This window comes from Felis catus, chromosome A2, assembly GCF_018350175.1.
Source record: "Felis catus isolate Fca126 chromosome A2, F.catus_Fca126_mat1.0, whole genome shotgun sequence".
NCBI classification, from domain to species: Eukaryota; Metazoa; Chordata; class Mammalia; order Carnivora; family Felidae; genus Felis; species Felis catus.
The window spans coordinates 166,531,923-166,558,881 of NC_058369.1; the positions used below are offsets into that span (position 1 = coordinate 166,531,923).

General features: G+C 57.6%; 1 protein-coding gene across 4 annotated transcripts in view; it reads right to left on the reverse strand.

Moving 5' to 3' along the window:
- Positions 1–21,656: 21,656 nt before the first annotated feature.
- Positions 21,657–26,959, reverse strand: part of CNPY1 (canopy FGF signaling regulator 1) — a 40,669-nt gene continuing 35,366 nt past the window's right edge. For 2 of the 4 annotated variants that reach the window (XM_006929537.4, XR_002740674.2), the window contains one exon: positions 21,657–26,180. In XM_006929537.4, the coding sequence (XP_006929599.2) occupies positions 26,119–26,180 (62 nt within the window). In that variant the 3' untranslated portion in view covers positions 21,657–26,118. The remainder of the gene's footprint in view (positions 26,181–26,959) is intronic. The other 2 variants (XM_006929538.4, XM_023250786.2) reach the window with 2 other exon arrangements.

Genomic DNA, 26,959 nt, shown 5'->3' on the forward strand with positions numbered 1-26,959 from the left:
AGGTAGCTACGTGGTGATGCTCCCCCTCGCCCTCCGTGCCTTGACTTCCTCGTGTGAAACTGGGAGAGAGGGGGCGACAGAAGCCATCGCAGGGGCTGGCTGGGGGGGGGGAGGGTGGTGACCAGCAGGGCAGGCGGGAGGCCTTTGGACCGCCAGCCCAGGACCGCGGGGAGCTCTCAAGAGGCGTCAGTGGAGGAGATTACGACTCAGGCTTCCCACTCCTCTTTGCCAAGTTTACCTTCGATTTTTTCATCCTAAGAGTCCAACTACGAAGTCCTGTGTGCCGCCCTCTGGGTTTTTCAGGTTCAGGTGAGTCGCAAGCGGTCCTCTAGGGTCCCCGGCTCTGTGAGCAACAAGTGGAAGGGACCCAGGCTTCGGGACCAGCCGGGCCCGTCTGGGAACTCCGGCAGATCCAGGCAAGTCCGTCGTCTCTGGGTGGCTTTCGGCACGTATGGGCCCGGGGCTGACGAGGACTCCGCCACAGCCACCGCCTGGCCTCCCGGGGGCCCCCGCCGGGTGCTCCAGAGCAAACCCCGGACCCTCGTTTGCCCGTCCTGTGTGATGCGAGTCCCGTTCCCGCAGAGCGGACAGAGAAGTGTGGGGCTGGCACGCTCAGAATGGCAGACGGCCGAGCGCCCGGGCGCAAGGCCCCCGACCGGACGCCTGTGGTTCGAGATTCTATTTCAGGCAGGGAGGGACGGGCGGCCGTTGTCCGGTCGGAGCCCTTGGGGAGAAGCGTCAGGTGGAGACCTGCTGTCGCACCTTCTCAGGGGCCTGGCGGCACGCCAGCCACAAACGCACGTTGAAGGCACTGTCCCGGGTCGTCCGGCTTCCGTCCGCTCAGGGCCTGCCATCGCCCGCGGCGGGAAGGGCATGTCACCACTGTGGCAGACACGTGGTGCTCCCTGAACATTCCACGTGCACCCGTGTGCTCCCCAGCCTCCCCGGCAGGTAGGCTGGGGACACCAGATTGGCACTGACCAATGATCTTGGGGCAAAGTGGCCCACTTGGGCCCTTGGGTACGAGGCCACTAAAAGCGGGCCTGGGTCCCCCCACATTCTTTCTGTTCTGCCTTCAGGGCTCTGGGCACCCAGGTTAGACCGTGATGTCACGGCGCGGTGAGGCCCGCGTCCGCCTGGGTCCCTAAATGGCCGTGTGGGACAGAGCTGCTGGCTCACCCTGGACGTGTACGTCACGACGTGACTCCAAAGCCCGCCGGTCCTGATGGAGGCGAGCCAGTCCCCCCGCCCTGGCCCTTCCTCCCCCACTGTCGTCCTTTCTCACTTCAACCTCCAGGGGCCTAGACCCAGAGCAAGGAGGCAGACTGAGGCTCACACATGGGGCCCAGGGGGTCCCTGGGACGAGAAAGGGCACGCCCCTGTTGCTGTAACCACTAACTGCGTCTTTATGAAAGGGGAAGAGGGCCCGTCTGAACATTTGCCGAGAAAGGAAGGAGTGGGGTGAAGGGGTGCGTTCAAAGCCGCCGAGCGGCACCACAGGCCTCCCGCCGTCCAGGACCCCATACAACACGATGGGATATGTTGATAGTCGCACTATTCCTGGGGTCTCCTCGGGATGATGAAAATTCAAGACTGACTGTCGTCAGTATTATTCCTACGCCCAGCCCTCTTTTATGACGGTTCTGGGCGACACTCGCCTAACTCAAGTAAATGTACATTTTCTTTCTTTTTTTTTTATGTTTACATTTACTTATTTTTGAGAGACAGAGCACAAGCGGGGGAGGGGCAGAGAGAGAAGGAGACAGAGAATCGGAAGCAGGCTCCAGGCTCCGAGCCATCAGCACAGAGCCTGACACGGGGCTCGAACCCATGAACCGCGAGATCATGACCCGAGCCCAAGTCGGTCACTTAACCATGTGAGCCACCCAGGCGCCCCTAAATTTACATTTTCATCTCCTCTAGCTTCACAGGAGAAAATTCTACCTTTAAAACCATATGTTCGGGGCGCCTGGGTGGCTCAGTTGGTTCAAGCTCCGACTCTTGATTTCAGCTCAGGTCATGATCACATAGGTTTGTGGGTTCGAGCCCCGCATCAGGCTCTGTGCTGACAAGAGATTTTCTCTCTCCCTCTCTCTCTGTCCCTCCCCTGCTCATGTTCTCTCTCTCAAAATAAATAAACATTAAGAAAACCAAAATCATGTGTTTAACCATATGCTATTGGTTGTTTGTCTTGTATGACCCCTTCACCCCAAAACACAGTGCTTGTTCTCTACCGAGAAGCGAACGCAGTGAGGGGTTTGTCTTCTCTTGCTTTTCAGGGAGCATCCACTGACCTACGTTGGAGTTTCCTGTTATTTGCTAGTCCAGAGACAGAAGTGGTACACAGACAGGCCGCCACACACAGCTGAACAGGTTGTTCACTGTGCAAGGGCAGCCCCCTGAGATGGTTGAGCCATTTGCCAGGCCCCATGTCCTGGCGCAGGGCTGTATCCACCTCGAGGGAGGGGTGCATTTTTTAATTTTTTAAATGTTAATTTATTTTGAGACAGAGAGAGGCAGAGAGAGAGAGAGAGAGAGAGAGAGAGAGAGAGAGACCCAAGCAGGATCCATGCCACTGGTACAGAGCCCGATGTGGGGCTCAACCCCACAACCATGAGAGCACGACCTGAGCCGAAACCAGGAGTCGGACGCTTGGCGGACTGAGCCCCCCAGGCGCCCCTGTTTCTCGTTAGGTTGCCTGAACGTGCTGCCCGCTCACCGGGGTTTGGGCTCGACTGTCCACGGCGGCTCCCAGAGCAGAGGCTTTCTCACACTTGCACACAGACCGCGGAAGCAGCCCCGCCAGAAAGGTTTGGGAGGCTACCCAAGGAGTGGCCACCCACACGTCCCCGAGACGTGAGCGCCCAACGTGGACAAGACAGAACTCAGAAACAAAAGCCACAGCAACACAAAGCCCTGCCGGGTACCTTGACCGTGGGGATCTCGTTCAGCGAGGCTCCACTCCCCCCTCCCCGCCTCCGCTCCTCGCGTAGAGTGCTGTCCCCACCGCCTCCCACGTGCAACTCTGCTTAGGAATGCGTTCACAGACGTCTTCGGCTTCCCTGTGTGCCCTGCTGATCGGCCGTGAGGAGACGTGGCCGCGGGCAGCCCGGACTCCAGATGCACCCCTGCGCCCATCCTGAAGCACGGGGCCAGGGCCCATCCCTGCTCAGCCCAACAAGGGTTGTCCTATAGACCCATGAGCGGAAGGGATCTCACCCCTGCAAGCCGCCCGGGGCTCCGCAGTGCCCAGCAGTGCTCCACGCACTACGTGGGGAACTGCTAACACTATTCTTTCTTTTTCTTTCTTTCTTTCTTTTTAATGTTTCTTTTTGAGAGAGAGAGAGAGAGAGAGAGAGAGAGAGAGAGAGAGAGAGAGAATGTGAGCAGGGGAGGGGCAGAGAGAGAGGGAGACAGAATCAGAAGCGGGCTCCAGTCTCAGTTGTCTGCACAGAGCCCGACGTGGGGCTCGAACCCATGGACCGCGAGATCATGACCTGAGCTGAAGTCAGATGCTTAACCGACTGAGCCCCCCAGGCTATCCTTTCAAATGCCTTCTTTGCCCACATCTAGAATTTGGGGCTGGTTTTTTTTTGTTTGTTTGTTTTGTTTTGTTTTGTTTTTGAGGGTTTTAAACACATTTCAGTGCAATCCCACTTAAACAGGCCCCGTGTGTGACCCGGGCTGGCGTCGGACAGGGCGGCCCCAGGCGCTCTCAAGGGGCAGGTGGTTCACGGGCAGGTCTGGACTGAGCGTCCAGCAAGCACCAGGCCCTGTGCTTGCTCCTCGCTCAGCGAGACCCGCGTCCCCGGAGGAGGTGGCTTGCATTGCATCGTACGTTGGCCACTACGCTGGCCAGGCTGATAGTGGGGACGCCCCAGGACGGAACAGGCGGACTTTGGGCTACACAGGGCCATCCCGAATCTGTGTTTGCTCCGTTTCTTGGAAGCCCAGACCGGAAAGGTGGGAACACGTCTCCCTCTCCCGTCTCTGCGTACGTAGTCCTGCCAGCAGGCCCTCCCAGCCATGCCCCTGTCTCTCTCTTGCTCTCCCCTCCCTCCCGATTCCTGGGCATCAGGCCCTCTCGCCAAGCTGTAACTGGCCTTTCCCCTCCAGCATGGGCTCCTGGGCCCCCGGCCTTCACCGCAGGGAGAAGGGCCGGTGGTGGGATCTGGGGCACCGAGGCAGAGGCGAGAGGCGGGGCCCCCAGGTAGAGCCGGCCGGGGACGTGGGGACCCTCATGTGCCCGTGCACGGACTCCTCCCTCTCGGAGAGGCACGGGGTGCCCGGCAGTGCCAAGGACAGCAGGGCCTCCTACGGGGTCATAAAGGCAACTCTCATGCTCGGTGCGAAGGGTTCCAGGGCTCATCCCGCTGCTTCTGGTGGTCAAAGCCCCGCCCCGGGGAGGAGCCTCTTCCTGACGGAGGGAAAGGACCAGAATGCTGAGAACCCGCCTGGCGCTGCAGGTAGGAGGCCCGACTGTGACGTGAACTCGGTCCTTGTTTAGAGAAGTTCTGGTCCTACCGGAGAGGCTACCCGGAGGCTGCTCTCTGACCCAGGAAATGGCAGACAGTGCTGGGGACGCTGGGGCCTCCTTCCTGCCATGCCTGGACCCGGTCATCTGAGGGGACAGTTCACATGGCGGTCTCCTCCTGTCCTCTGGCTGTGTCCCTCACACCCTGTTCGGGGCGGAAGGGTGTGCGTGTGGGCTCTGGGGAGAGCATGGTCTGTGTCTGAGCCAGCAGCTCGGGACGGGCCCCCCGCACCCCGACTATCTCAGGGGTGGGAGGGGCCGGGGAGGGTGCAGGGGCAGAGGTCGCCCTCCCAGACCTGAGCGCCGGAAGCCAGCCTGAAGCTTCCCTCCTGGAGGGGCAGGCAGACGGGGCCCAGGCCTTTGGGTCACATCCCGGGGGGTGGAGGTCCACGGGGGCCAGGAAAGAGGCTGTTGCCCGAGTGTGCGAGGTCGGGTCGGGAGGTGGGAGGTGTGTGCGTGCGGGCGTGCCCAGCAGACGCAGTTCACGCAGGAACGGGCGCACCGAGGCTGGTTTCCAGTCGAATCAAGAACAGACACGAAGGGATAGCGCTCCTACCCACTGAGCTGCAGAGCCCTTGTGCAAGGGTGCGATGCAGAAGGGGCCATGGCGGGGGCGGGCCGGGGTGAGAGGGCCGAGGGCCTCTGTAGAGTCTTGGGGTCAGACCCCAGCGAGGGCCGGGCAGGCGGGCCAGGGAGGACAGCCTCAGCCCGCCGGTGGAGGGGGGTGGGCAGAGACCCCGACTCAAGGAGCCAGGTGAGCCGAGGGTCCCCAGAGTAGAGTGAGGGGGGGCCCCAGACCCTGCGAAGGGCAGACCGGGCCCGTTTCCCCAGCGGCTTAGGCCTCCGGTGAGCACAGGGCAGGAGAGGACTGGCCGTGTGCCCCGGGGAAAGCTCGTGTTCCCTGAGAGCCATCTGTGCACGCTGACCTGGGGGGCAGGTGTGCATATGTGTGGATGAGTGTGCATGTCTGTGCGTGCCCATGTGTGAGTGTGCAGGCTGTGTGTGCATGTGCACGAGTGTGCCTGTGTGTGCCCGCATGTGTGTGCACATCGTGGGTGTGCACGCATGCGCGTGTGATCCCGTGTGTGCCCACATGTGTGTGCATTGTGGGTGTGCACGCGTGCAAGCGTGTGTGATCCGATGTGTACCTATGTGTGTGTGTGCATCGTGGGTGCTCACGTGTACATGTGTGTGTGATCCTGTGCGTACCCACGTGTGCGTGTGCCTGTGAGTGCGCACACGTGCGTGCATGTGCGTCCGCACGTGTACTCTACAAGTCTACGTGTGTGCGTGCACACCGGCATGTCAGGTGCGTAAGGTGTATGTGAGGAGCGGTTTCTGTCTGTTGCTGGGTTTGGGACCAAATGCTATTGCTTTGGGGACCTGAAATCAAACCACGATATAGTAAACGGGAGAACAGAACCTCTTTCCACACTAGATTTTTCGGGACTCGTCGGGCGGCTGCTCAGAGCACCTGAGGTTAGATCCCCGCTGTCAGCCGGGTGTCAGGAGCACCTTGTTTCTGGGGGGGACCTATGACCCTCAGCCAGCAGGGCTGGGACGTTGGGATTGCTAACAGGGACCCGGGCATCCGAGGCGGGACGGCTGAGTGCACGCTGGCCAGGCTGGTGCCCCTGCCTGGCAGCCTGAAAGGGGACACCCACCTCTGAAGGAGAATCGGCAGCCCCACCCCCAGCTATGCCCACAGGGCATCCAACCTTGGGCAGGACAGAGAAAATCAAACGCGGAAAGGATCCTGAAAAGTAGAGAGGGTTCTGTTTTTTCCTCCAGGCCAAATTCGAATTGTCTCTCTTGGTCTGGTTGATTCCCATCAGCAGGAGGCCTTTTTAAACATCCAGAACATGCGGGACGCAGCACCACGGCTGCCGTCCTGTACCATCCGCTCGCGGAGAAATTAAACAATGGGACGGCACGATGACGAATTAAGTAATGCCTTTAAATGCGGCGATCACAACCGCATCTACAGATATCCACTTGTATAAACAGGAAACACTTCATTTCTCCAGCCTGTCGGAATTGCTCAACATAAAATGAATTAATAGTTGTGTCAGTTAAGACGCTTTCAGTCACAAGGAACAGTAAAAGCCAACTCAACCCGGCTTAGACAGGCCCCACGGTTCCCAGGACGGTGGCATCAGGTAAGGCTTGACCAAGGCTTGTCAAAGTCACCGGGGCTGGTTTCCTTTGCCCTTCCCTTTACCGTGGAAGGTGTCAGCTTCATTCCAAGCCTTCCTCCCCGCACGGCTACAAGTGGGCTTCCCGCAAAGACGGGGGACATGACCTTCCTCCTGCACGTTCATAAGGAAACTAAACCCGGGTCCGCGGTCCCATCCGAGAGAGAAGGGCGGAGAGGCCCAGGAAACGCGTCTCTGAGCCTCCCTGAGTTAAATCGGGTCATGTGATTTTCCTGAGCCAATGAGCAGGTACTGTGCTGACTGACCCGCCCAATCAGGGCCCTTCCTAGAGCTGGGGGCGGAGCCAATACTTCCCGGGGCGGGGGACCCAGTCGGGGTGGAGGCAGGAAGGCGGGGGTGGCGCTGGATGGGTCCCACGGAAGGTGGGCGCGCTGCCTCCGCACCCCTCTCGCTCTGTAAACGGGCCTCGCCCCGCCCCAGGGAGACACAGCACCTGCCCCAGGGGCGGGGTCCCGCCACTTTCCAGACCCCTTGGTTCTCGCTGAGCCCCTGCCCCGACCCTCGACCCTCGGCTGAGACCTGTTGGTTATTCTCCACTTGGGACATGTTAGTCTCCAAATAACTCCTCTGGGGCTTCCGCTGTCACCCTTTCCCCTCTGGTCCGTCCCTTCCCTCCTCCTCCAAGGCGAGCCCACACGCAGGGCCAGGGCCAGGCCCGAGCACTGTCTACAAGAGGTGACTTTCAGGGGCTCCGCTGTCTTTTTGTCCAGCCACCTGCCCCTCCTTGAGCGGTGACCCAAGGACTCATGTCCCTAAGGCCCCATTTTCCTCCCAGGAAGAGAAAAGCCCCTTTACCGCCTGGGCTCCAGGTCGCTACCTGCCCAACACCAGCCTTTGGGCACAGATGGAGTGAAAACGTGCTGACCCGTGAGATGTATCTGGTCAGGGCCTCATCCTCTGAGATGGACTGGGCCTTCCTTGGCTTTAGGAAGCCACCAGAACTTAACCATCCCCGTGGCCAGCTGGCCCACGTGAGCAGGACACCCAGGCTTCTCGCCGACCCCTCTCCCATCCTGGGTCTGACACTGTCCCTGCCGACTGGCCCACAGCACATTCTTCAGCCCCTTCTCCCACCACGGCCCCTCCCGCCGGTGGGGGGCGTCCCAGGCCGCTGTCTGCTTCGGCCACACGTCAGCTTGGATGGAAAGGTGAACAGGGGCTCAAGGAGGGGTCTTCCTGGGAGAGTTCCTCCAGCACTGCGGGTCACCCACCAGGTCCCCTGACCAAACAGGCTAACCTCAAGGCCGCGGGAGGGGGAGGCATGCATATGTGACATCGTGCCAAGCAGACGTGTCCTTGTCACTGAGGCACAGGGAGGATGGAGAATTTGTCATCATTCAGCAAAAAGTGTTGGGTGACCAGTACAAAAGTAATTTCTTGGCTGGCGTATGAATTCCCAGGGGACGTATTCACACAGTTGCTTGTAATGTGACAGCCTCAACACGGGCCAGTGGGAAGATAGCGAGACAGCCGGAGGGACGGGGGAGGGGGGGTGGCCTCCTGGTGGTGAGGGAGGGGAGGGGCGAGGGTGTCCTGTCCTGTCCCATCTCCAAACTCTCCCTCCATTGGCTGCCTCTGGGGAGGCTGCACAGCAGAGTGGCCGGGAGCAGGACTCTGCACTTGGATCCCCAGTTGACCACTGCCCAGCCGTGTGAGCATGAGAAAGTCTCTCAGCCTATCTGTGCCTCAGTTTCCCTGTCTCTGGTGCTCCTCGCATTAGGCTGTCAGAAGATCATCTCCACCCCCAGGCCACACACCTGGACACTCCTGCTTGCCTTGCCTGTTCGAGTCACCCACGCTGAGAGTCCAGTCCGGGACCTCTCGCCTGCGACCAAGGGTCAGCGGTCGAAGCCCCCTGTGCCCCCCACAACGTCCTCACACCAGCGTGCAGACCTCAAGCTGGGCAGCTGTCCGTCTGGTCCTCCGCTCTGGCCAGGCTGGTCTTCTGGCTGTGGCAGTGACTCTCCACCTTTTCAGGTAAAGGCTTTCTTTTTAGCATCTAAAAATGGACTTGGAGGGGCACCTGGGTGGCTCAGTCGGTTGAGCGTCCGACTTTGGCTCAGGTCATGATCTCACGGCTCGTGAGTTCGAGCCCCGTAGTGGGCTCTGTGCTGACAGCTCAGAGCCTGGAGCCTGCTTTGGATTCTGTGTCTCCCTCTCTCTGCCCCTTCCCTGCTCACACTCTGTCTCTCTCTCTCTCTCTCTCTCTCTCTGTCAAAAATAAACATCAAAAATGGACTTGGAGATCCATGACCTGATGGCAATTAACGGCTTTAGCACTTTCTGAGAAACATACAAAACCCCAAAAACTTTGCATCTGTCGGTCACATTAGCGCCCACACATGTCTGAGGCATAATCTATGTATATGTGTATGTATACACACAAATACACACATTCAAAAATACGGATACCCGCAAATGTATCTTTATGTAAATATGCATACCCCCAAGTATGTATTTATAAACACAGAAACACCCACAAATACATATTTATGCAAATGAACACACATACAACTATTTACATAAACATATACACCCACAAATATTTACACAAACACACCCACCCACGCATATTTACATCAACAGATACACCCACAAATATTTACATAAACACATACACCCACACATATTTACATAAGCATATACACCCACCCATATTTACATCAGCATATACTCCCACAAGTATACACGTAAAGGTAGGTTGCTGTAACAAAGAGGCCCCAAATACAGTGTATTCTGCTGAGAAGACAGAAGTTTACGTTTCTCCGACTGGCACGCTTCTGCAGTGAACAGGCCCGGCCGGTGGGGCGGCTCTGTGCCAAGGGATCATCTGGAAACCCACGATCCTCCCGGCTGCCGTCCTCCAGAACTCTCCACGGTGGCGAAAACGTTCTGCACGTGCACCTTCCCACTAGTACGGCAGCCACTAGCCCACGTGGCCGTCGCGCTCTCCAGACGCGGCCGGTGCAGCTGGGAAGTGGAGCGCAGTTTCCCTGAATCTCGGCTCGCTTAGATGAGGTGCCACGGCAGCCGCGAGGCGGGGCCTGCGGGACAAGGTGGGGTTGTCGCAAGGCACACGGTGTGAGGGCTGGTACGTGGGTGGGGAGACAAACACGGAAACAAATACTCCGAGGACAACACGCAGCTTTCCGGCCGTCACCGATGGGTATGGATGCCCCTGAGAGGAACGCCGAGAGCACATTTGGGGATGTGGATGGAAACGTGGTGCCCCCCCCCAGATGGCATCGGGGGCTCCGCGCTCTGTGACCGATGGCGCCCCAACCACCAAACCGCAAACTCATCTGGACAAACCGCGCATTCAGTGTGAGTGGCGCTCCAGACGATATGTGCCTCCAATTCTGCCATTAGAAGATTCAAAGGTGGGTCCCACCTGCAACGCCTCACAAGCGAAGACAGTGGAAAATAATTTAAGCATGTAAAGTACGGGGCTCTTCAGGTAACTGGACTTTTACTGCTTGCTATTAACTTGATTAAAATTGTTTGATTAAGCCCAAAAAAAAAAAAAAATCTGCCCAGGGGGCTGGCGGCCACTGTGGTGGACAGCGTAGCTCCCCCAGCCTGGCCCGGTCCCCACTGGGAGACCTGCTTGGAGGAGGCAGTCCCAGCAGGAGGACTATGTCGACTCACGCTCGAGAGAATCAGTCCAGGGCCACTCCTCACGGCAAGGGGCCGGGGAAGGGACTGGCCGAGGGCAGGAGCATCTGGGGCGCCCCGAGTTACCATGAAAGGGGCATGGGGGACAGCTGTCAGTCTGAGCCAGGCCACCTCAACCCGACACGTGCTGTTTCTTCTGTCTGTAGAACTCACCGGTGAGCCTAGGGGCCCCTGGCAGTCACTGCACACTCAGGGGTCTGTGACCACGGGTGGCCCCCCCCCCCCCCTCGCTCAGCTCCCACTCAGTCCTTCCTCATCTGACGCTGGAACCCCTCACAAGCCGGGTGCCCTGCCTTCCGGACACCGATCTTTCTCTGATCCCCTTGGACAGGGCTCCCCGCCTCTTGGGGCCCGGTTGCCGTGGGGGGGCCCTTGAGACACCTCGCCCCAGCCCTGGACTCAGGGCCGCCCGAGAGCCTCCCATTTCATTGTCAGAGGACCTGGATGGCTCCTGGCTCATTCCGTCTCCCCAGCAACCCTCAGAGGGAAGGGGGGGCGGGAATCCCCACTCCCTGATGAGCCAGCTCAGCCCGGCGCCCTCCCCTAAGCCCCCTTCCCTCCAACACAGCCCCACGTCCATCCCTCGTGTCCCCAAAGCGATGCTGGGTCTATCAGACCATCCCCCTTTCTCTCCCACTTTGTCTAATGGGAAATCTGATCACTTAAAACTTGACCAGCCCATAGGTATTTACTAACCGTTTTCTGTAATAGTGGGAGCTGGAGGCCCACACCCCCGTGTGCTCTGCTCACGCCCCGGCCCCAGCCGGCCGCTCCGAGCCCTCCCTGCTCCAGGGTCTCAGGTCAGAGGACAGACTCTGCGGTTGCCTTATAAGTAGTGTGACTGTTTACACACACGCTTGAAAGTCCTCTCCTCGACTCCTCACAACAGGGCTGTGTGGCGGATACGGTTCCCCGCCCATTTTACAGGCGGGCAAACTGAGGCTCAGAGGGCAGAGCTGGGATTCCAGGCTGAACAATTTCCTCGCCGATGCGCCGAGCACCGAGGGGTGGACAGACGCCTCCGGCGGTCAGGCAACCGGATTGCACGCGCACGCGAACCTGGGTGGGACGCCTGGATCTGAGCCCCGGGCGGGGTTGGGGGGGGGGGGGGGAACCAGTCGATGCTTCCCTTGAGCTGCGTCCCGTCCTGCCCCTGGGCCAGTGCCCAACGACAGGGAAGGGTCTTGGCGGCCATTGGGTCCCAGAACCAAATGGCACAAATGCCAAGCGAGGCTTGGGACGGGGGAAGGCACGCCCGAGGGACGACGGGATCATTCCCCGGCTGCGGGCCTGGGCACAGAAAGGACGCGGAGGAAAATGAAGGCTGAGAGCCAGTGAGGGAGCCCGGCCTCTGCGGATGATGGAAGGCCGTGCAGGGCAGTGTGGCCGGGGCCAGAGGCTTATCCGGTGGCCCCTGAAGGGTGGCTGGAGGGAGGCCAGGAGAGAAGGGCTGAGGGCCCGCATGGGACAGGAAGGCAATGGCGGATGAACCCCAAGAAGCGCAGGCTGGTGGGGGGAGGGGCAGAGGCAGGTGGGCAAAGTGGTGCGTGGGGCTGGCAGGGCAGGCTTGCTCCCGCTAAGGGTCCCCGCTGGGCCCAGACCGCCTTCTCCCTGGTCCAGGGCGAGCGAGGCCCCATCCGGGCACCCCATCCCTCCACACAGTGCCGGCTGGGGTGACCGAGGCGTGTGGCAACCCGCCAGGAGCGAAGGGCGACCCTTTGCCACTGAGTGTCGTCGGGCGTTCTCATCAGGTGCCTCCTGTCCCAACCCCGGGTCGGCCGAGAACGAGGGATCCTTGGATCAGGAAACGCTCTCCTGGGGAGCTCCTCCCAGGGCCCCGGCCCCCCGGCCTGCCCCCTGCTCCCGGGGATTGTCCTGAGCGCCACTGCCCAGGACGTCATGGTTCAGAAGCCACCAGAAGGCAAAGGGTGAATGGCGGCAGTTCCCAGACTCTGCGAGGGCCCCGGAAGGGGCCGTTCCGGGCTGCACGCTTGGCTGCGCTTTCTGTGTGCTGCGCGTCTTTAAAAGTGGGAAGAGCTGAGGCCCGAAGAGAAAAGGAGGAACATCCCGGGAAGTGATGGGGTATCTGCTCTCACCAGAGAGACTCTTTTAAATTTCTAATCAGGAGCCAGGCCTGGGCCGGGCAGGGCTTGGCGGGGACAATGAGGCCAGGAGGCACTGGCCCGGGCCGCGGGCAGACAGGCAGGGAAGGGCTTGACTTCGGGGCGCGGGCTTTCCAGGAAGGGAAAAGGTCAGAGAGAGAAGGTCTCGGCGGGCAGCGGCCCTGGGGCCCCTCGGCCAGGCGCAAATTCGTCGTCAGGGCCAGGACGGCTGCAGGATGGCGTTCTTCTCCATCGGGGCGTTAATGTGCGATTTTTACACACTCAGAATTCCCTGGAAGTTGTTAGCAACGCGTGTCACCCGTGAGCAGGGCGCTGTTTCCCCGCCGGGCCGCTCAGCCTCCAAACGCCCGAGGCCCGAGCGGCCTAGACACCTGGACTCCGGGCTCGGGGTCCAGAACCTTCTCCCTTTATCCCCTGCGAGGCCCGGGCCGCCCCTTCTGGCGCTTTCCGCCCGGGGAAGGTGAGGCCGGGCGCGGGCCGGCGGTTGCCATGGTGGCTCCAGGCATCCGGGGGGCCTCCAGGAAACGCCAGCCGGGCCTCGGTGCGGAGAGAATGGGCTCACGGGGAAGACGGAAATTTTTCTAAAAGTGTGCAAACAGTCGAGTGAGCCCCACAGACACAAAAGGAAAAGGAGGGAAGACAAAGCGACAAAGGCCGCAGCAAAGCCGGCTGGGCCGCAAGATGAGGCCGACGGGGGGAGGGGCGGGAGGGGGCGGGGCGGGCGCAGGTGCACCGGACCGGAAGGGGCGGGGGCGGAAGCCGCGCTGGGGCACGTGCAGGGGCCAGTTGAGGAAGTCGACCCGAAGGCCACGGCAGAGTAGGTGTGGGGCGCTCTGTGTCGCTACGGTGTGTCACTGAGGAGCCGCACAATCCGGGAGGGGCCGGAGGGGCTTGGCGGCCGCCCAGCAGAGCCCCTTTCTTCCCAGGGACGACAGAAGCTGGAAGCCAAGGGTGAGGGGTGGCCCAAGGTCACACCACGGGGTCCGGGAGGGGGCACTCCGGTGCAAGCTCTTTCCCTGGCGCCACGCAGCCTGCTTTGCCTTGTTTGTTTACTCCCCGCCCCCCCCTCCCCGCCTCTCTCGTTCCTCTTATTGAGGTGCTACGGCGCGATGACTCCGTACCTGTAGGTCTCGTGTGCGACAGGGCGACGGCGGTTAGCAGCGCCGCAGTCCGAGTTTGGACTGTTGCTAAGAGAGCGAATCTCACGAGTTCTCACCACACACACGCAGCCGGTAACTACACTTGTGGTGGTGATGCTTTCGGGACATACTCAGCCTGCTGCTTAAACGTTCCGTCACACTTGAGCTCCGGACGCAGAGGCCTGGAAGGAGCGAGGACAGTGTTGCGAGGGCGGGAAGAAGCAAACAGACGGGAAGCGGGAAGGGCAGATCTCAGGCTGTGAGGACTGAGCGGGGCAGCACAAGGAGGCACGGGGTGGGGGCACCTGGGGAGGGCAGCTGGAGGAGGAGGAGGAGCAGCAGCTAGAAGAGGAGGAGCAGCTGGAGGAGGAGGAGCAGCTGGAGGAGGGAGAGCAGCTGGAGGAGGGGGAGCAGCTGGAGGAGGAGCAGCTGGAGGAGGCGGAGGAGCAGCTGGAGGAGGGGGAGCAGCTGGAGGAGGGAGAGCAGCTGGAGGAGGAGCAGCTGGAGGAGGCGGAGGAGCAGCTGGAGGAGGGGGAGCAGCTGGAGGAGGAGGAGGAGCAGCTGGAGGAGGAGGGGGAGCAGCTAGAAGAGGAGGAGCAGCTGGAGGAGGGGGAGCAGCTGGAGGAGGGGGAGCAGCTGGAGGAGGAGGGGGAGCAGCTGGAGGAGGAGGGGGAGCAGCGGGAGGAGGAGGAGCAGCTGGAGGAGGAGGAGGAGCAGCTAGAAGAGGAGGAGCAGCTGGAGGAGGGGGAGCAGCTGGAGGAGGAGGGTGAGGAGCTGGAGGAGAAGGGGGAGCAGCTGGAGGAGGGAGAGCAGCTGGAGGAGGGGGAGCAGCTGGAGGAGGAGCAGCTGGAGGAGGCGGAGGAGCAGCTGGAGGAGGGGGAGCAGCTGGAGGAGGGGGAGGAGCAGCTAGAAGAGCAGCTGGAGGAGGGGGAGGAGCAGCTGGAGGAGGGAGAGCAGCTGGAGGAGGAGGAGGAGCAGCTGGAGGAGGAGGGGGAGCAGCTAGAAGAGGAGGAGCAGCTGGAGGAGGGGGAGCAGCTGGAGGAGGGGGAGCAGCTGGAGGAGGAGGGGGAGCAGCTGGAGGAGGAGGGGGAGCAGCTGGAGGAGGAGGAGGAGCAGCTGGAAGAGGAGGAGCAGCTGGAGGAGGGGGAGCAGCTGGAGGAGGGGGAGCAGCTGGAGGAGGAGGGGGAGCAGCTGGAGGAGGAGGGGGAGCAGCTGGAGGAGGAGGAGGAGCAGCTGGAGGAGGAGGAGGAGCAGCTGGAGGAGGAGGAGCAGCTGGAGGAGGAGGAGGAGCAGCTGGAGGAGGAGGGGGAGCAGCGGGAGGAGGAGGGGGAGCAGCTGGAGGAGGAGGAGGAGCAGCGGGAGGAGGAGGGGGAGCAGCTGGAGGAGGAAGAGGAATAGCTAGAAGAGGAGGAGCAGCTGGAGGATGAGGAGGAGCAACTGGAGGAGGAGGAGCAGCTGGAGGAGGAGGGGGAGCAGCTGGAGGAGCTGGAGGAGAAGGGGGAGCAGCTGGAGGGTGGGGAGTTGCCGGAGGAGCACCTTGGCCCACGGCACCCGGGTGAGCCCAGGGTGGGAGCTGATGCGAGGGGAGGCTGATTTGGGGTGGGGGCCGTAAGGTGGGAAGCAGTACAGCGGAGACACCGTCCCCAGGGAAACGTGAGGACCACACGGAGGGAGTGTGGGCTCGCTGCCCCGGGTGAAGTCTCCCCGCGGCGGCCCGAGAGCGTCTTTGGGAGAGGACGGCGACCCTGTGCCTGTTGTGCGGTGATCCTGACCGCCACGGGATGTACAAACAAACGCGAGGAAGGGAGAGATTTAGGAAGAGCCAGACCTTTGGTTTATGGAAATGGTGCAAGGGTCCAAGTGCCCACCTTTTCACTCAGACTACTTGCTCAATCAATAAATAACCACGTACTGTTCCATTCTTTGGGGTGTTATTTTCCATATATTTCTGGAAGCGTCTGACATTGGTCTGTACTTTCGGGGGGCTACTTGCCTCCAGAGCGCTTCATTTTGTGCAGAATTTCGGCAACACGGGACCTCAAGACCCATTGGCCACGTCCTCCATTGCAACCACAACGTACTAAGTGAAGCTTATGGTTAATTTATCTATATAGGTATTTATTCCTTTTAAATCCGAACTTGGTCTGAAGGATTTCTTCAAGCAGTCTTATTACTAATTTTATAGCGCTCCCCAGAACGAGGGCCACGAACTGGAAGTTCGAGATTTTTCTCTAGCGAAATGAATCTTCTCATTCCCCCTCGAACCGAGCAAGTCTGTGTGTGTGGTTCAGGTGTGGGTTTTAGATGATCAGTAACTCTTTCCTGAGAGACTCTTTTCAGCATCTTAAAATTCTGTCCATAGCCGTCTTCAGTGAATAACAAATGTGGTCAAATGATCTTCGTGGAAGGTCGTCAGGATGAAATCTCTAGAACACTCCTGAGGAGGACGTCTGAGCCAGCACTGAAGGTCAGTGCCTTCAGCAGAAGGTCCCGTGTGGGGCTCTGACCTGCTGTGTTGCCTTGGACCAAACAGCGAGCCTCTCTGTGCCTCGGTCTCTTCTCTGAACAGGTTGACCCATTCCTGTTTACTTTAAGGCAGGAGCTCTTACTCTGGCTTCCGTGAACTTGGGCCGGGAACTTGGGCTTGTTGTTCTCGCGAATCGGTGCCTACCAGCCCCCTCCCCGTTCTTTTCCTTACGAGACAGACATAATGATGTCGCGGCAGGAGTCAACCCTGCCCGAGCCCCTGTTGGCAACTTTTTAAAGGTTTCACTTTCGTTCCCGTCAGCGGCCACGGTGTTATATTCGTCTCAGGTGTGCGACGTACTGACCCAGCACTCGGTGTCCACCCGGCGCTCCTGGCCAGCGCATCCTTAGTCCCCGTCGCCTGCCTCCCCCTGCCCCCGCCCACCTCCCCTCTGGTGACCGTCAGTGTGTGCTCTGTAGTGAAGAGTCTGTGTCCTGGTTTGTGTGCCTCTCTTTTGTCTCCCTGCTCATTTGCTTTGTTCCTCCAATTCCAAATATGAGGGAAGTCCTGTGGCCTTGGTCCTTCTCTGACTCCTTTCGCTCAGCCTTATCCTCTCTAGCTGCCTTTTGGCCAACCGAAACCACAGATGTTTTCATATCTGCTCTAATCGTTGCAGATACGGCAGGCGTCATTTCGGCCCGTCGCTACTTAATTTTTTTTTTAACGTTTGCTTATTTATTTTGAGAGAGAGAGAGAGAGAGAGACAGAATCCCAATCAGGCTCCGCGCCATCAGCACAGAGCGCGATGCGGGGCTCAAACCCACAAACCATGAGCCCATGGCCCGAGCCAAAATCAAGAGTTGGAGGCCTAACCCACTGAGCCACCCAGGTGCCCTTGAGAGACGGACACTTAGCTGACTGAGCCACCCGCGTGCCCTCGCCCATCACTACTCTAAAATCATTGATTCAACCTGTGACTACGTCGTCTTATCTAACACATTAGTACAGAAACACATCACAGTTAAAATATATTTTGTAAGTATTTTAATCCAATTGTGTTTCTTGTCACCTTGCACATTTTATTTTGTGCATGGATCTATCTATCTATCTATACACACACACACACACGTATCCGTCTAAGAAGGGCGTTGCCAAAGGCTTCCCAAGGCTGCTAGGAAGCCCTGCTTTAGAGAGACGTTGAGGCGAAACGAACGTTTACCAAAGGGCCAGCAGAACAGTGTCATTACCATGGGGAACAATCAATGAAGTAGCTCCGAGGAGAGGAGGCTGACCTTGGGGCATCACCTCAATTATTAGTATTCAGGGCAGACAGTCCCTCAGGATGGTTTTGGGGCCACACCACCTGGCCGAGCCTGGCCTCCGTGACCCCGCAAGTGGATGTCAACGCCCCCGGCCCCGAGCTCAGCCCCGCATGTTGGGGCCACGTGCTCTGCCCCTCCTGGACACATATTTCCCCGTCCCGATCTCTAGGGGAGATGTCACCGTGGACCAGCGCGCGTCCGAGCAGCAGCTGGGCTGACGCTGGGGCCCTGTTCCCCGTGCGGCAAATTTCCGTCCCGACGCTCCGTGCACAGGGCTTCTGGGGGCCCTCGAGGCACCGAGTCCAGAAGCCCCGTCCTCCCGCCATCATGCTCTCACGTCAGCACCCGCGGGACCGCGGGGACTGTCCTGTCCAACCAGTCCATCTCGGGGGCCTCCTTCACCGTGTCGGAGGGGGCCCCCCGCCGGAGGCGGGCCGGTGCTGCAGTCAGGACACCGGGGCCTTTGAACCCGGTCACCCGTGTTTCTCCAGACCCCGGCTTCCTCATCTGCACGGTGGAGACAGGATTGTATTTCCACACGCGGCGGTGGGGGGGTGATGTGAAACAGTACCCGTGGAAGGGACTAAAGGCACGCTCGCGTGCGTCGCCGGCACAGCTGTTGCTGGAGCCGTGGAGGGCTCCCGAGGGCCCCGACGACCGGGCGGGCTCACCCTGTGGCTTGGGCACCACGCCAGGGACGTCCGCCGGGCGGGCTCCGCGCTGCTCCGGGGTCTCCTGTCCTTGCACTGAAGACGGGGAGTTTCCCAAACAGGAGAGGACCGTTTGGACTCCTCACCCGGGGGGGGGGGTGCCCAGTCGGGAGGGCAGGCGCTGTTCTCGGCTCTGATGGCACCGCTGGGGACGTGGGGCCACGGGCCCCCCGAGACCTCCCTGCGGCAGCGAGAAACCCAGCCGAGGCCGGCGGCAGCCAGGGAAAATCCGCCGAAGATCCAGCTACCGAGATTCACCTCCGCCTCATTCCCAGCAAACACTCACTGAAAATGGTCTAAATGGTCCTAACGTAGGAGGCCCGTTAAATACAAGTAGACATTCTGCAGCCGCGACAACTTATGTAGCAGGAGGACATTGAACAGCAGAAGAAGAAACTCCTGGCGCTTTGAGGGGAAAGGCCGGGTCAGAGAACACAGGTTACACACTCAACTCCCCCCCCCACCCCCCCCACACGTGTGTGCACACACATATATGATGCAAACAGTTATCTTGGTGATGGGACTTGAGGACTTTTAAAAACTGATTTTTTTTTTAATGTTTGTTTTTGAGAGAGAGAGCACAGGCAGGGGTGGGGCAGGGAGGGAGGGAGACACAGAATCGGAAGCAGGCTCCAGGCTCTGAGCTGTCCGCACAGAGCCTGACGCGGGGCTGGAACTCATAGACCGCGAGATCATGACCGGAGCCAGTCGGATGCTTAACCGACTGAGCCGCCCAAGCGCCCCTAATTAATTTTTGGAGGAGGGGGAGGGGTAGAGGGAGAGGTAGGGAGGGAGAGAGAGAGAGAGAGAGAGAGAGAGAGAGAGAGAATCTCAAGTAGGCTCCACACTCAGTGCAGAGCCTGGGGCTCGATCGCATAACTCTGGGATTGTGACTTTAACCAAAATCAAGAGTCAGACGCACAACTACCTGAGCCACCCAGGTGCCCCGAGAACATTGTCATTTTCTTCTTTTTGAAGAAGTACGTGTATTTCTTCTTACCCATAAGGGAAAAAAATGTAGGGTTTTTGCGTGTGTGTTTTTCATTTTGCTCTGTCTGGTATTAAAGAAGGGAATCCAAGCTGCAGAGACTGGGGTGCCTCGTGTGCAGTCCCGCAGACTGAAGGGACCCTGGCCACCCGCCCGTCCAGGGCCCAGTTTGCTCTGCCCTGAGCGGCACCTGCTGAGTGTTTGGAGGACCAAGGGATCCCCCAGCGTGGCGCCTGAGCCCCCGACTTGCCCTGCCTCCAGGAGGAACAGGGCCCGGGGCACTTGGCGACCTGGAACGGGGTCTTCGGAGGACAGTGGGGGAGAAAGACCAGTGAGGTCCACTCAGTGGACTGGAGCCCGAGCGGGGCGGCCGGCGGATAAACCCACAGAAGTCGCACGGTCACCTCGACAAACGGCCCCCAGCCGAGCAGGGTCCCTCAATTCCTACCTCGCTTTGGAGACGCCCTGCGCCAGGCTTTCAGAGGGAAGGTGACCAGGAGGCAAACCGATCACAGGCACTTAAATAAATGAAAACTCTAGAGAGATCCAAGGGATTCCTTCTGCTCTCCACCGCCCTGACCGCCCGCCTCCCCCTTACTGTGAGAGCCAATAAAAATTAAATGCTTTCCACTCTACTGAAAATTAGCAAAAGTAGATGAACTACGTCTACAACACAAGTTTGTGTTTAGCTTGAAGTTCAGGTAATGTCCACGCTCCGAGCCGGCCCTGGCAGGTGACCCAGTGACACAGGTCCTGCAGGAGGGGGGCTCCGGGTGCGGCTGGCCGGGCACGGTGGAGGCGGGCGGGGGGGGGGCGCACACATGGCCCACCGTTCTTGCCAGTGAGCCTGCAGAACCGCGAGCTGACCCAGGGCGGTCATCCTCTGTCTCGGCCAGGATCACAGTGACCTGGGAGACACCCCCCTACCCCACCGAGGTGCCCTCTAGGGGCGCCCAGGGACCACCCAGCCGCTCTGACCCCCACGGTCTCTGTGCCTCTCCCCTTTCAGCGCAGGAGACCCTGGGAGCCTCCGAACTCCTCTTCCCGCTGACTCCTTCCTCCCCCCAGCAGGGAACACATGCCCCCGTCCCTGTCCTCTCCTCCACAGCGTCCACGTTAGCGTTTCTTCCCACCACCTGCCCCTGCGGGGGAGTCTTTTCTGGGTCTGCTTGTCCACTGACCTGGAAAGCAGTGGTGGCCCCCGGAGGAGGTGGCCCTTTTGAGACGAAGACGAGGACCCCGGTCCCTGTCCGGCACGCAGAGGGCACCAGCATTCACGTCGAGGCCTCTGGCGAGGTCTCCCCACGGTCCCCTTCCCGTGGAAAAGTCCCAAATTGAATGTAGAGGGGGCCCCGGCCACCGCCCCTCCGCCTCTCACCGTGGGGCCTTACAACGCACAGGCGTCTGCTGAAACGTGGGCCAGCAAGAGTAGTCGTCAAGGGGGGACAGTTACTGTGGGGGCGCGGGCCTTCGGGGGCACCCTCGGCCCCACGCGGGCAGTGCCGAAGCCGCGTGACGTCGTTCAGCGCTTTCCCGGGGGGCCTGCCAGGAAGGGGCTCTGGCTAAGTTTCTCCGGTTTGGGCCCACGCCTGGCTCTGAGCTACGACACGCGGCCGGACTCGGGGGCCCCCTGAGGGAGGAGCCGCGCGCTGGGCCGGTGCTGCCCGGGTTCCCCTCAGCGAGACCACAAACGGGAGGCAGCCAGTGCTTTGTCTGAGCCTGACGGGCTGACCGTGGTGTTTGGGCCTCTGGGATCCAGGACGAGGGCGGCCGGGCTCAAGGGCACTGGCTGTCGGAGCAAGGCCGCAGGACGGCCCTGGACAAAGGGCTCCCCACCTGGGCTGGCGCCCCTCACCTGCCCCGAGGGGCTCGGCCCGGGGCAGCCAGAGCCACGGGTGTGGGTCACACAGCTGCACCCCCAGGGGCTGGGGTAGGGGGGGCTCTGGCCCTGAGTCATCGGGTCACCGTGTGGTTACTTAACCCTGGGTCTGTGCATGAAAGAACACTTCCCTCTTTGGGGATGGGCCGTCCGAACTAGAAGAACAAAGGCTTTGCTAGGCTTAGACACTCAGTCATCGAGTGGAAGGAAAAGCATTTCTTAATATATATATATATATGTATGTTTGAACGTATTCCTTTCCTTCTGTGGTATTCAAAGCACCACACCCAACAGGTGGACAGTCAGCCCTGACCAGCGCTGCTCCAAACGGACTCCATCTTTCTGCAGAAGGCACCCGCGACAGCCCTGGTCCACGGACACAGGGCCACGGAGCTCCCTGCAGCGCCGTGAGAAAGAATCTCAGCACGACTGTAGACCGCGCAGGGGCGGGGGCTCAGCCAGGCCAGAGCAGAGCCCCCAGCCTGGCGCTTTGCAGTCTGGAAGTTGTCCAGGTTTCGGTGTCCACAGAGTATGCAAAATGTAGTTAATTCCCACCATTTGGGGGTATTGCTAAAAAAAAAAAAAAATCCACTCAAGTGACCCTTTAATCTTAGGGCATTAATATTTAATCACAGCTCTGATTGCATATAAGGGCAGTTCAAGGGTATATTTTCACCTTAAGGTCTAATAATTTAATAACACTTATTGAACCTGCATTTGTATTAGACCTCACTCTGTTTTAATACCGTGTTGCTTTAAATAGGGTCCATTTTTAATGGGGACCGAATAGTCTATTTTTTGGTTCCGTGCTTTCTTCTACAAACCACAGGGCATGAAGGTGCTTAATCAGTGCGCTTTGATGAAGAACAACAAAGCCATAAAGATCGTTTCTATCAGACAATGAAAACCACCTGATTGAAATCTTCTCTCCCTCTGTTGACAGTGGTGTCACTTCAAGGATTGTCATCGCCCTTCCTCGGCCGGTATCAGAGAATACGCTGTAGAGAAAGTCCCACTTGTTCGGAAGGCGGCTTTGAGGCGAACCCTTAATCTAAAACGTCAGGAGTACATTCTCTCCCTTCAGGTACCAGCCTCGCTCGTCGTGCAGTTCGAAATCGGGATTAATATTTTAACTTCTCACTTACGGGATCTTTCCGAGTCGGAGCCAGGCTTAATTAGCCGACATCGGGCACCCGGCGTCCCATTATGGAACTTGCATTCCTTAGATATTGGTTCGTTTATGCTCCCGGAGGAGGAGGCAGCTCCTCTCTGTCCGCTCCGAGGAAGGCGTGTGCGCCTCGAGTGGTATCTTAGCTCAGCCAAGTGCGCGGTGCAGCTTCCACGGTGGTTTGGGGGCACGCGGCGCTCTCTCTCCTATTTAATCGCTCGCCTCGCTGTCCCGGCCTCCACTCTGTGCCGTTACGTTTTGGGGGATACGATGTTGACCCGCGGGTGGTCCAATAAAATGCGTGTTCCGTACTAATGAGCCATATTGCAGTTCCGACATATTTCCGGTGTAACCTCATAGCTTGTTTCCCAAGCTTCTTAACAGATGGCATGTGGTTTGTAAATATCTCGCTGTCGTGAGACAGGATATTTTTGTCAGCTGACTTCCCCCTGCCCAGACGACAGGCCCACCTTTGTGCGTGGGACGGTATGCCTGCACCTAAGTTTCCGCTCTGAACCCTCAGAGAACCCAGAAGGGCACGCACCTGTGGCTGATGCCACAGACTCGTCTACAAACCGTCCCCAGGAGGCCAAGCCGGATTTTCAGGTGACGTCCTTACAGACAGATGAGTTGCTGTTACGGTCACTGTAAGCACCATCTCTGTGGAGAAGGGCAGATCCTGAAAATGGTCAGAAAGAGTGGGTCACTCCTCCTCAGCAAACCCACGTTTGGGGGCCGAGGGGCGGGAAGGACAAGTCCGGAGACGACATCATCATCTGTGCGTTGCACCTCTTCTGAGGTGACTTATGGGCGATGGAGGTCTATGATTCCATATTTCAATTTTATGCACCTCATTCGATCTTTTGTCTGTGTAGTTCCTTGCCCTGGAACAGTGACTCTGCGGACTGTAAGGAATGTAGCAGGGGGCATTAAGACCTGGGCAGAAAATCCTAACAAAACACACACTCGTATGTAACAGGTATCGTGACAATTTGCTACCAGTGCATTGTGGGATAGAACGACGCAAAACGCCATTGAGTGGGTTTCCAGATCTGAGATGAGCTCATAGTTTTGTATCAGATTTTAACACAGGCCACAAAATCACATCAAAGAATGGCTTTTTCCCATACGCCATTGTAACCTGAATTTTAAGGTTGAAAGCTTCAACTTTTTTATGTAGCTAACGCTACCACCTACGTGGATAGATATCAACCTGAGCAGAGAAACAGGTAGAACAAATAACAATTATAAACAGCAACCGACTCTATTTTTTCGGGCTTGTCTTAGTAAATAAAGTATTGATCCCTCCCATTTGGGACTCTGGCTCAATTCCACTTTCCAGTCCTCAGTGAAATGGATTCAGTGGCCTGGGCTGCTTCTTAGCAAATGGGAATCCACATAACAGGATATAAACCGCTCATCTTGGCCAACCTGGTTTCTCTCCAGGAGAACAGGTGCGCAGGATCTTCTGCAGAGACCCAAAGAGCCGGCCTCACAAAAACACACCTCGAAACCCCTGCCTCCAACACGTCTACCCTCCGCAGTCTTTTCATGAGCATCACACGCCCCACCCCCACCCCCCACCTTTTTTTCCCCTCCAGGAATTTCCCTGACCTAGAATTAGGTTGCTTTTCACGGACTCTAAGAAACTTTTGTGCCACGCTCTGGGTGCTGACTCTTTTTTTTCCCCCCAGGCTTTTTGCTGTCTTTGGTTTTGGTCAATCAACGTCATTAAAAAGGCAGGAGTGTGGTTCAGAGGGTCGCTAAAGCAACCCACTGCTCTGTCTCATTATTGCTCATTAGCAAACGCAGCACAACTTGACCGTGCCCCACAGGGAACCCCAGAATATCCTCAGCCCAAAGATGCAGAGGTTCGCGTCTACCCCTCAAGCGGACGTTTAATCGGTAACTTCGCAAAGCCAAAAATATTTACACGGGTTTAGCAAGTTGGATCCGGAAAAAACTTTCTGGAAGGAAAAAGTACATAGAAGTCGTGGGGCATCAAAAGTCTTGTAAGAGACGAGCCTATTTTTTACCGGGAAATAAGAACAAAACTGAAAAGCCGTATTTGGCGGAACCTTAGATGTGCGCCATCAGAGGCAAGACGGGTGGTTCGCGCCCGTCAGAGCAAAAGCATCCACACCCACAAGGGACACCGATCGGGGACAGAAGGCACACCTCTTGTGTTCGTGCGGGTTGGAAATTGGGAGCCCCAATTCTCCTGAGCGGCGCCATCAGCACTGGCCGCGTCTGTCTCTGAGAATTTGTAGCGACCGCCAGGGAGGCGGAGACAATGCCACACGATTCCAGAGGTCCCGTCGCACTGGGCACTTCCTGCCAGGGCCTCTGCCACGTGCTCAGCAAGGAATCGAGTCCCCGGGCAGCACACTTCCCAACAAGGCCCACGTTAGGGAAACGTTTATGACTCACTATGTGAGATGCCGAACGAATCTTAAATAGGTAGGTTTACACACGGATGTGCGGGCTGCGTTTTAAACACTTTCGCTACCTGACTGCAGTACGGTGCTAATTATTCTGAAATCCTCTTTCTGTGTTGTTTGTGTCAGCTGGGGTGCAGGCTCGCTGGGCTACACTGGGCAGGGTCTCGACTCGCAGCCAGCTGCCGACACGTCCAAAAGCCACGTGCCTTTCCGCTCCCCCCAGTAAATAAATGGTGTGAACTTAACGACAAGAAGTGGGGAGGGAGAAGGAAAAAAGCGGAAACCGCTTCTCCGGAATTTTGGTAAATTCTCCTAAGTTCCAGAATTGTCTCTTCCCAAAGCATCAGCTGAGCGGTTTAAACAGCGTGATTTCCAGGCAATGACGTAACACACGGCGGACGGTTTTTGCTCTCGGGGGGCAGACTTTATATCACCCTGCCTAGTAAATTCTCACCACCAACAATGAGCATCTCTCCTTCAGAATAAGTTACAGAATATGCCCCGGCATCGGCAACGATTACAGTCAGATGTCACCGACTGTAAGTTTAACGAAGACAATGAAATATCCAAGCCGAGCACTAGGACGACTACGTTCTGGTATTAAGTGGGGTCAAAAGTAATTTTTCATCCGGTCCCACCTCCCCTCTGTCTCCACACCTACGAACACACCCAAATGGGAGGACAATAGATTAGTTGGCGGTAAAATACACACACTAAGCGTTAGCTGGAAGTCTTTTCAGAGACGCACACGCACAACAGAGTTTGCGGCAAAACAAAACGCGGTCACTGGTGCCATCTTTGAAGAACACACGAGGTAACAGCACAGTGACTTTCTGACTCATCTGGATTCACAAGGTATGCGGAAGAAAGGCCACCATATTGCTTGCGAGAAAAGCGTTATTTTTTCACACATTCCGTTACATTTTAGAGATTAATACGTTTTTAAACTGAAGGTTTCTGGAACTTCGTATCTCCTTCCTGATGGAAAGAAAGTTTGTGTCTTTAATCGATCACCGTATAGAACCCAGAAGACATAATCTGGAATTTGTGGCAATATATTTTCTTACCTTCGTGACCAATCAAGCATTTAAGAACTCACATCATGCTCTTTCTCATCAACTAGAACATTATACTTGTAGACGCGCATAAGATATTGTGTATGTTATCAAATCCTTATTTCATTTATGAAATGCCTTCCGTTTTTTTCTTCCTGGGCACTTAAATGCTTCACTCCTGACCCTGTCTGTATCCGAATCCACAAGGGTAATTTGTTTTATGCAGTCCTCAACTTCCCCTATCCAAAGAATCGGGTCTGTCGAGACACCAAACAACAGATTTTCAACACCATGTCATACGTGCGACAACACCGTATAAACGAGACACGTGAACTTTGTTTTCGTGAGGAAACGTGAAGATAGGAACACGGACGTTGACCTGTGGGCTGTGACTTTCCTCCTCAGTAACCGGTAGAGGTGCCATCCAGGAGCTCCGCGAGGTTAGCAGAGGCTCCACAGAGATCTGGAAAAAAAAAAAACAAACCAAGAAAAGTCACATAGCATCACTAACCCATCTCCCACCAGCGCGTGAGTCACGGACTTTCTGCAAGAAACACAGTTTTGAGGGAAGCACGTTTTAAAAACTTTTTTATCTTGGACATTTTCAAACACACACACCTCCTCCCCGGTACCCCAAACGTGGCCTCCACACCTGCCAAGGCTCTGTTATCTTTGCTGCCGTCCTCCAGAATTTTTTCCGGAGTATTTTAAAACCAAAGCCCAGGGAGCGTGTCACTTTGCCCATGGCCTTGGGGGTGTTTAAGAAATGCCTTAAATAGAGGCGCAGCACGCTTGGCATTTAACCCAAGGAGCAGAGAGGCAAGGAGGGGGCTCTGAGACGCTCCACTTTGCCAACTGGAAGCAATTAACGTCCGCCCTCTCCAGAAAGGCTACGATTCTTTTTACTCTATAATTTATCAAAAACAGGAAAAAGACGAGGCTTCGAAAGTAATTATTTCGTGTAATATAATTCAACACCTCCGTTCGCGTAGGGAAGTCTGCACGAAGAGGTAAAAATGCTTTTTCTTTAGACGGAAGCCGAACATCTCAAGATACCTGGTCCTTTACTCCATAGGTCGCATTCACAAGGATCACGCGTCAGATTCCTCAGTCTCACGTTTTCAGGGTTAAGATTTAGGAGTGGAGCAGAAGTGACACGTACCCAGAATATATTCATGTATTTACATTTAGGCCCTCACACTCCAGCTAGTGAACGCCTCCACAAAACTGAGAGGATCCATC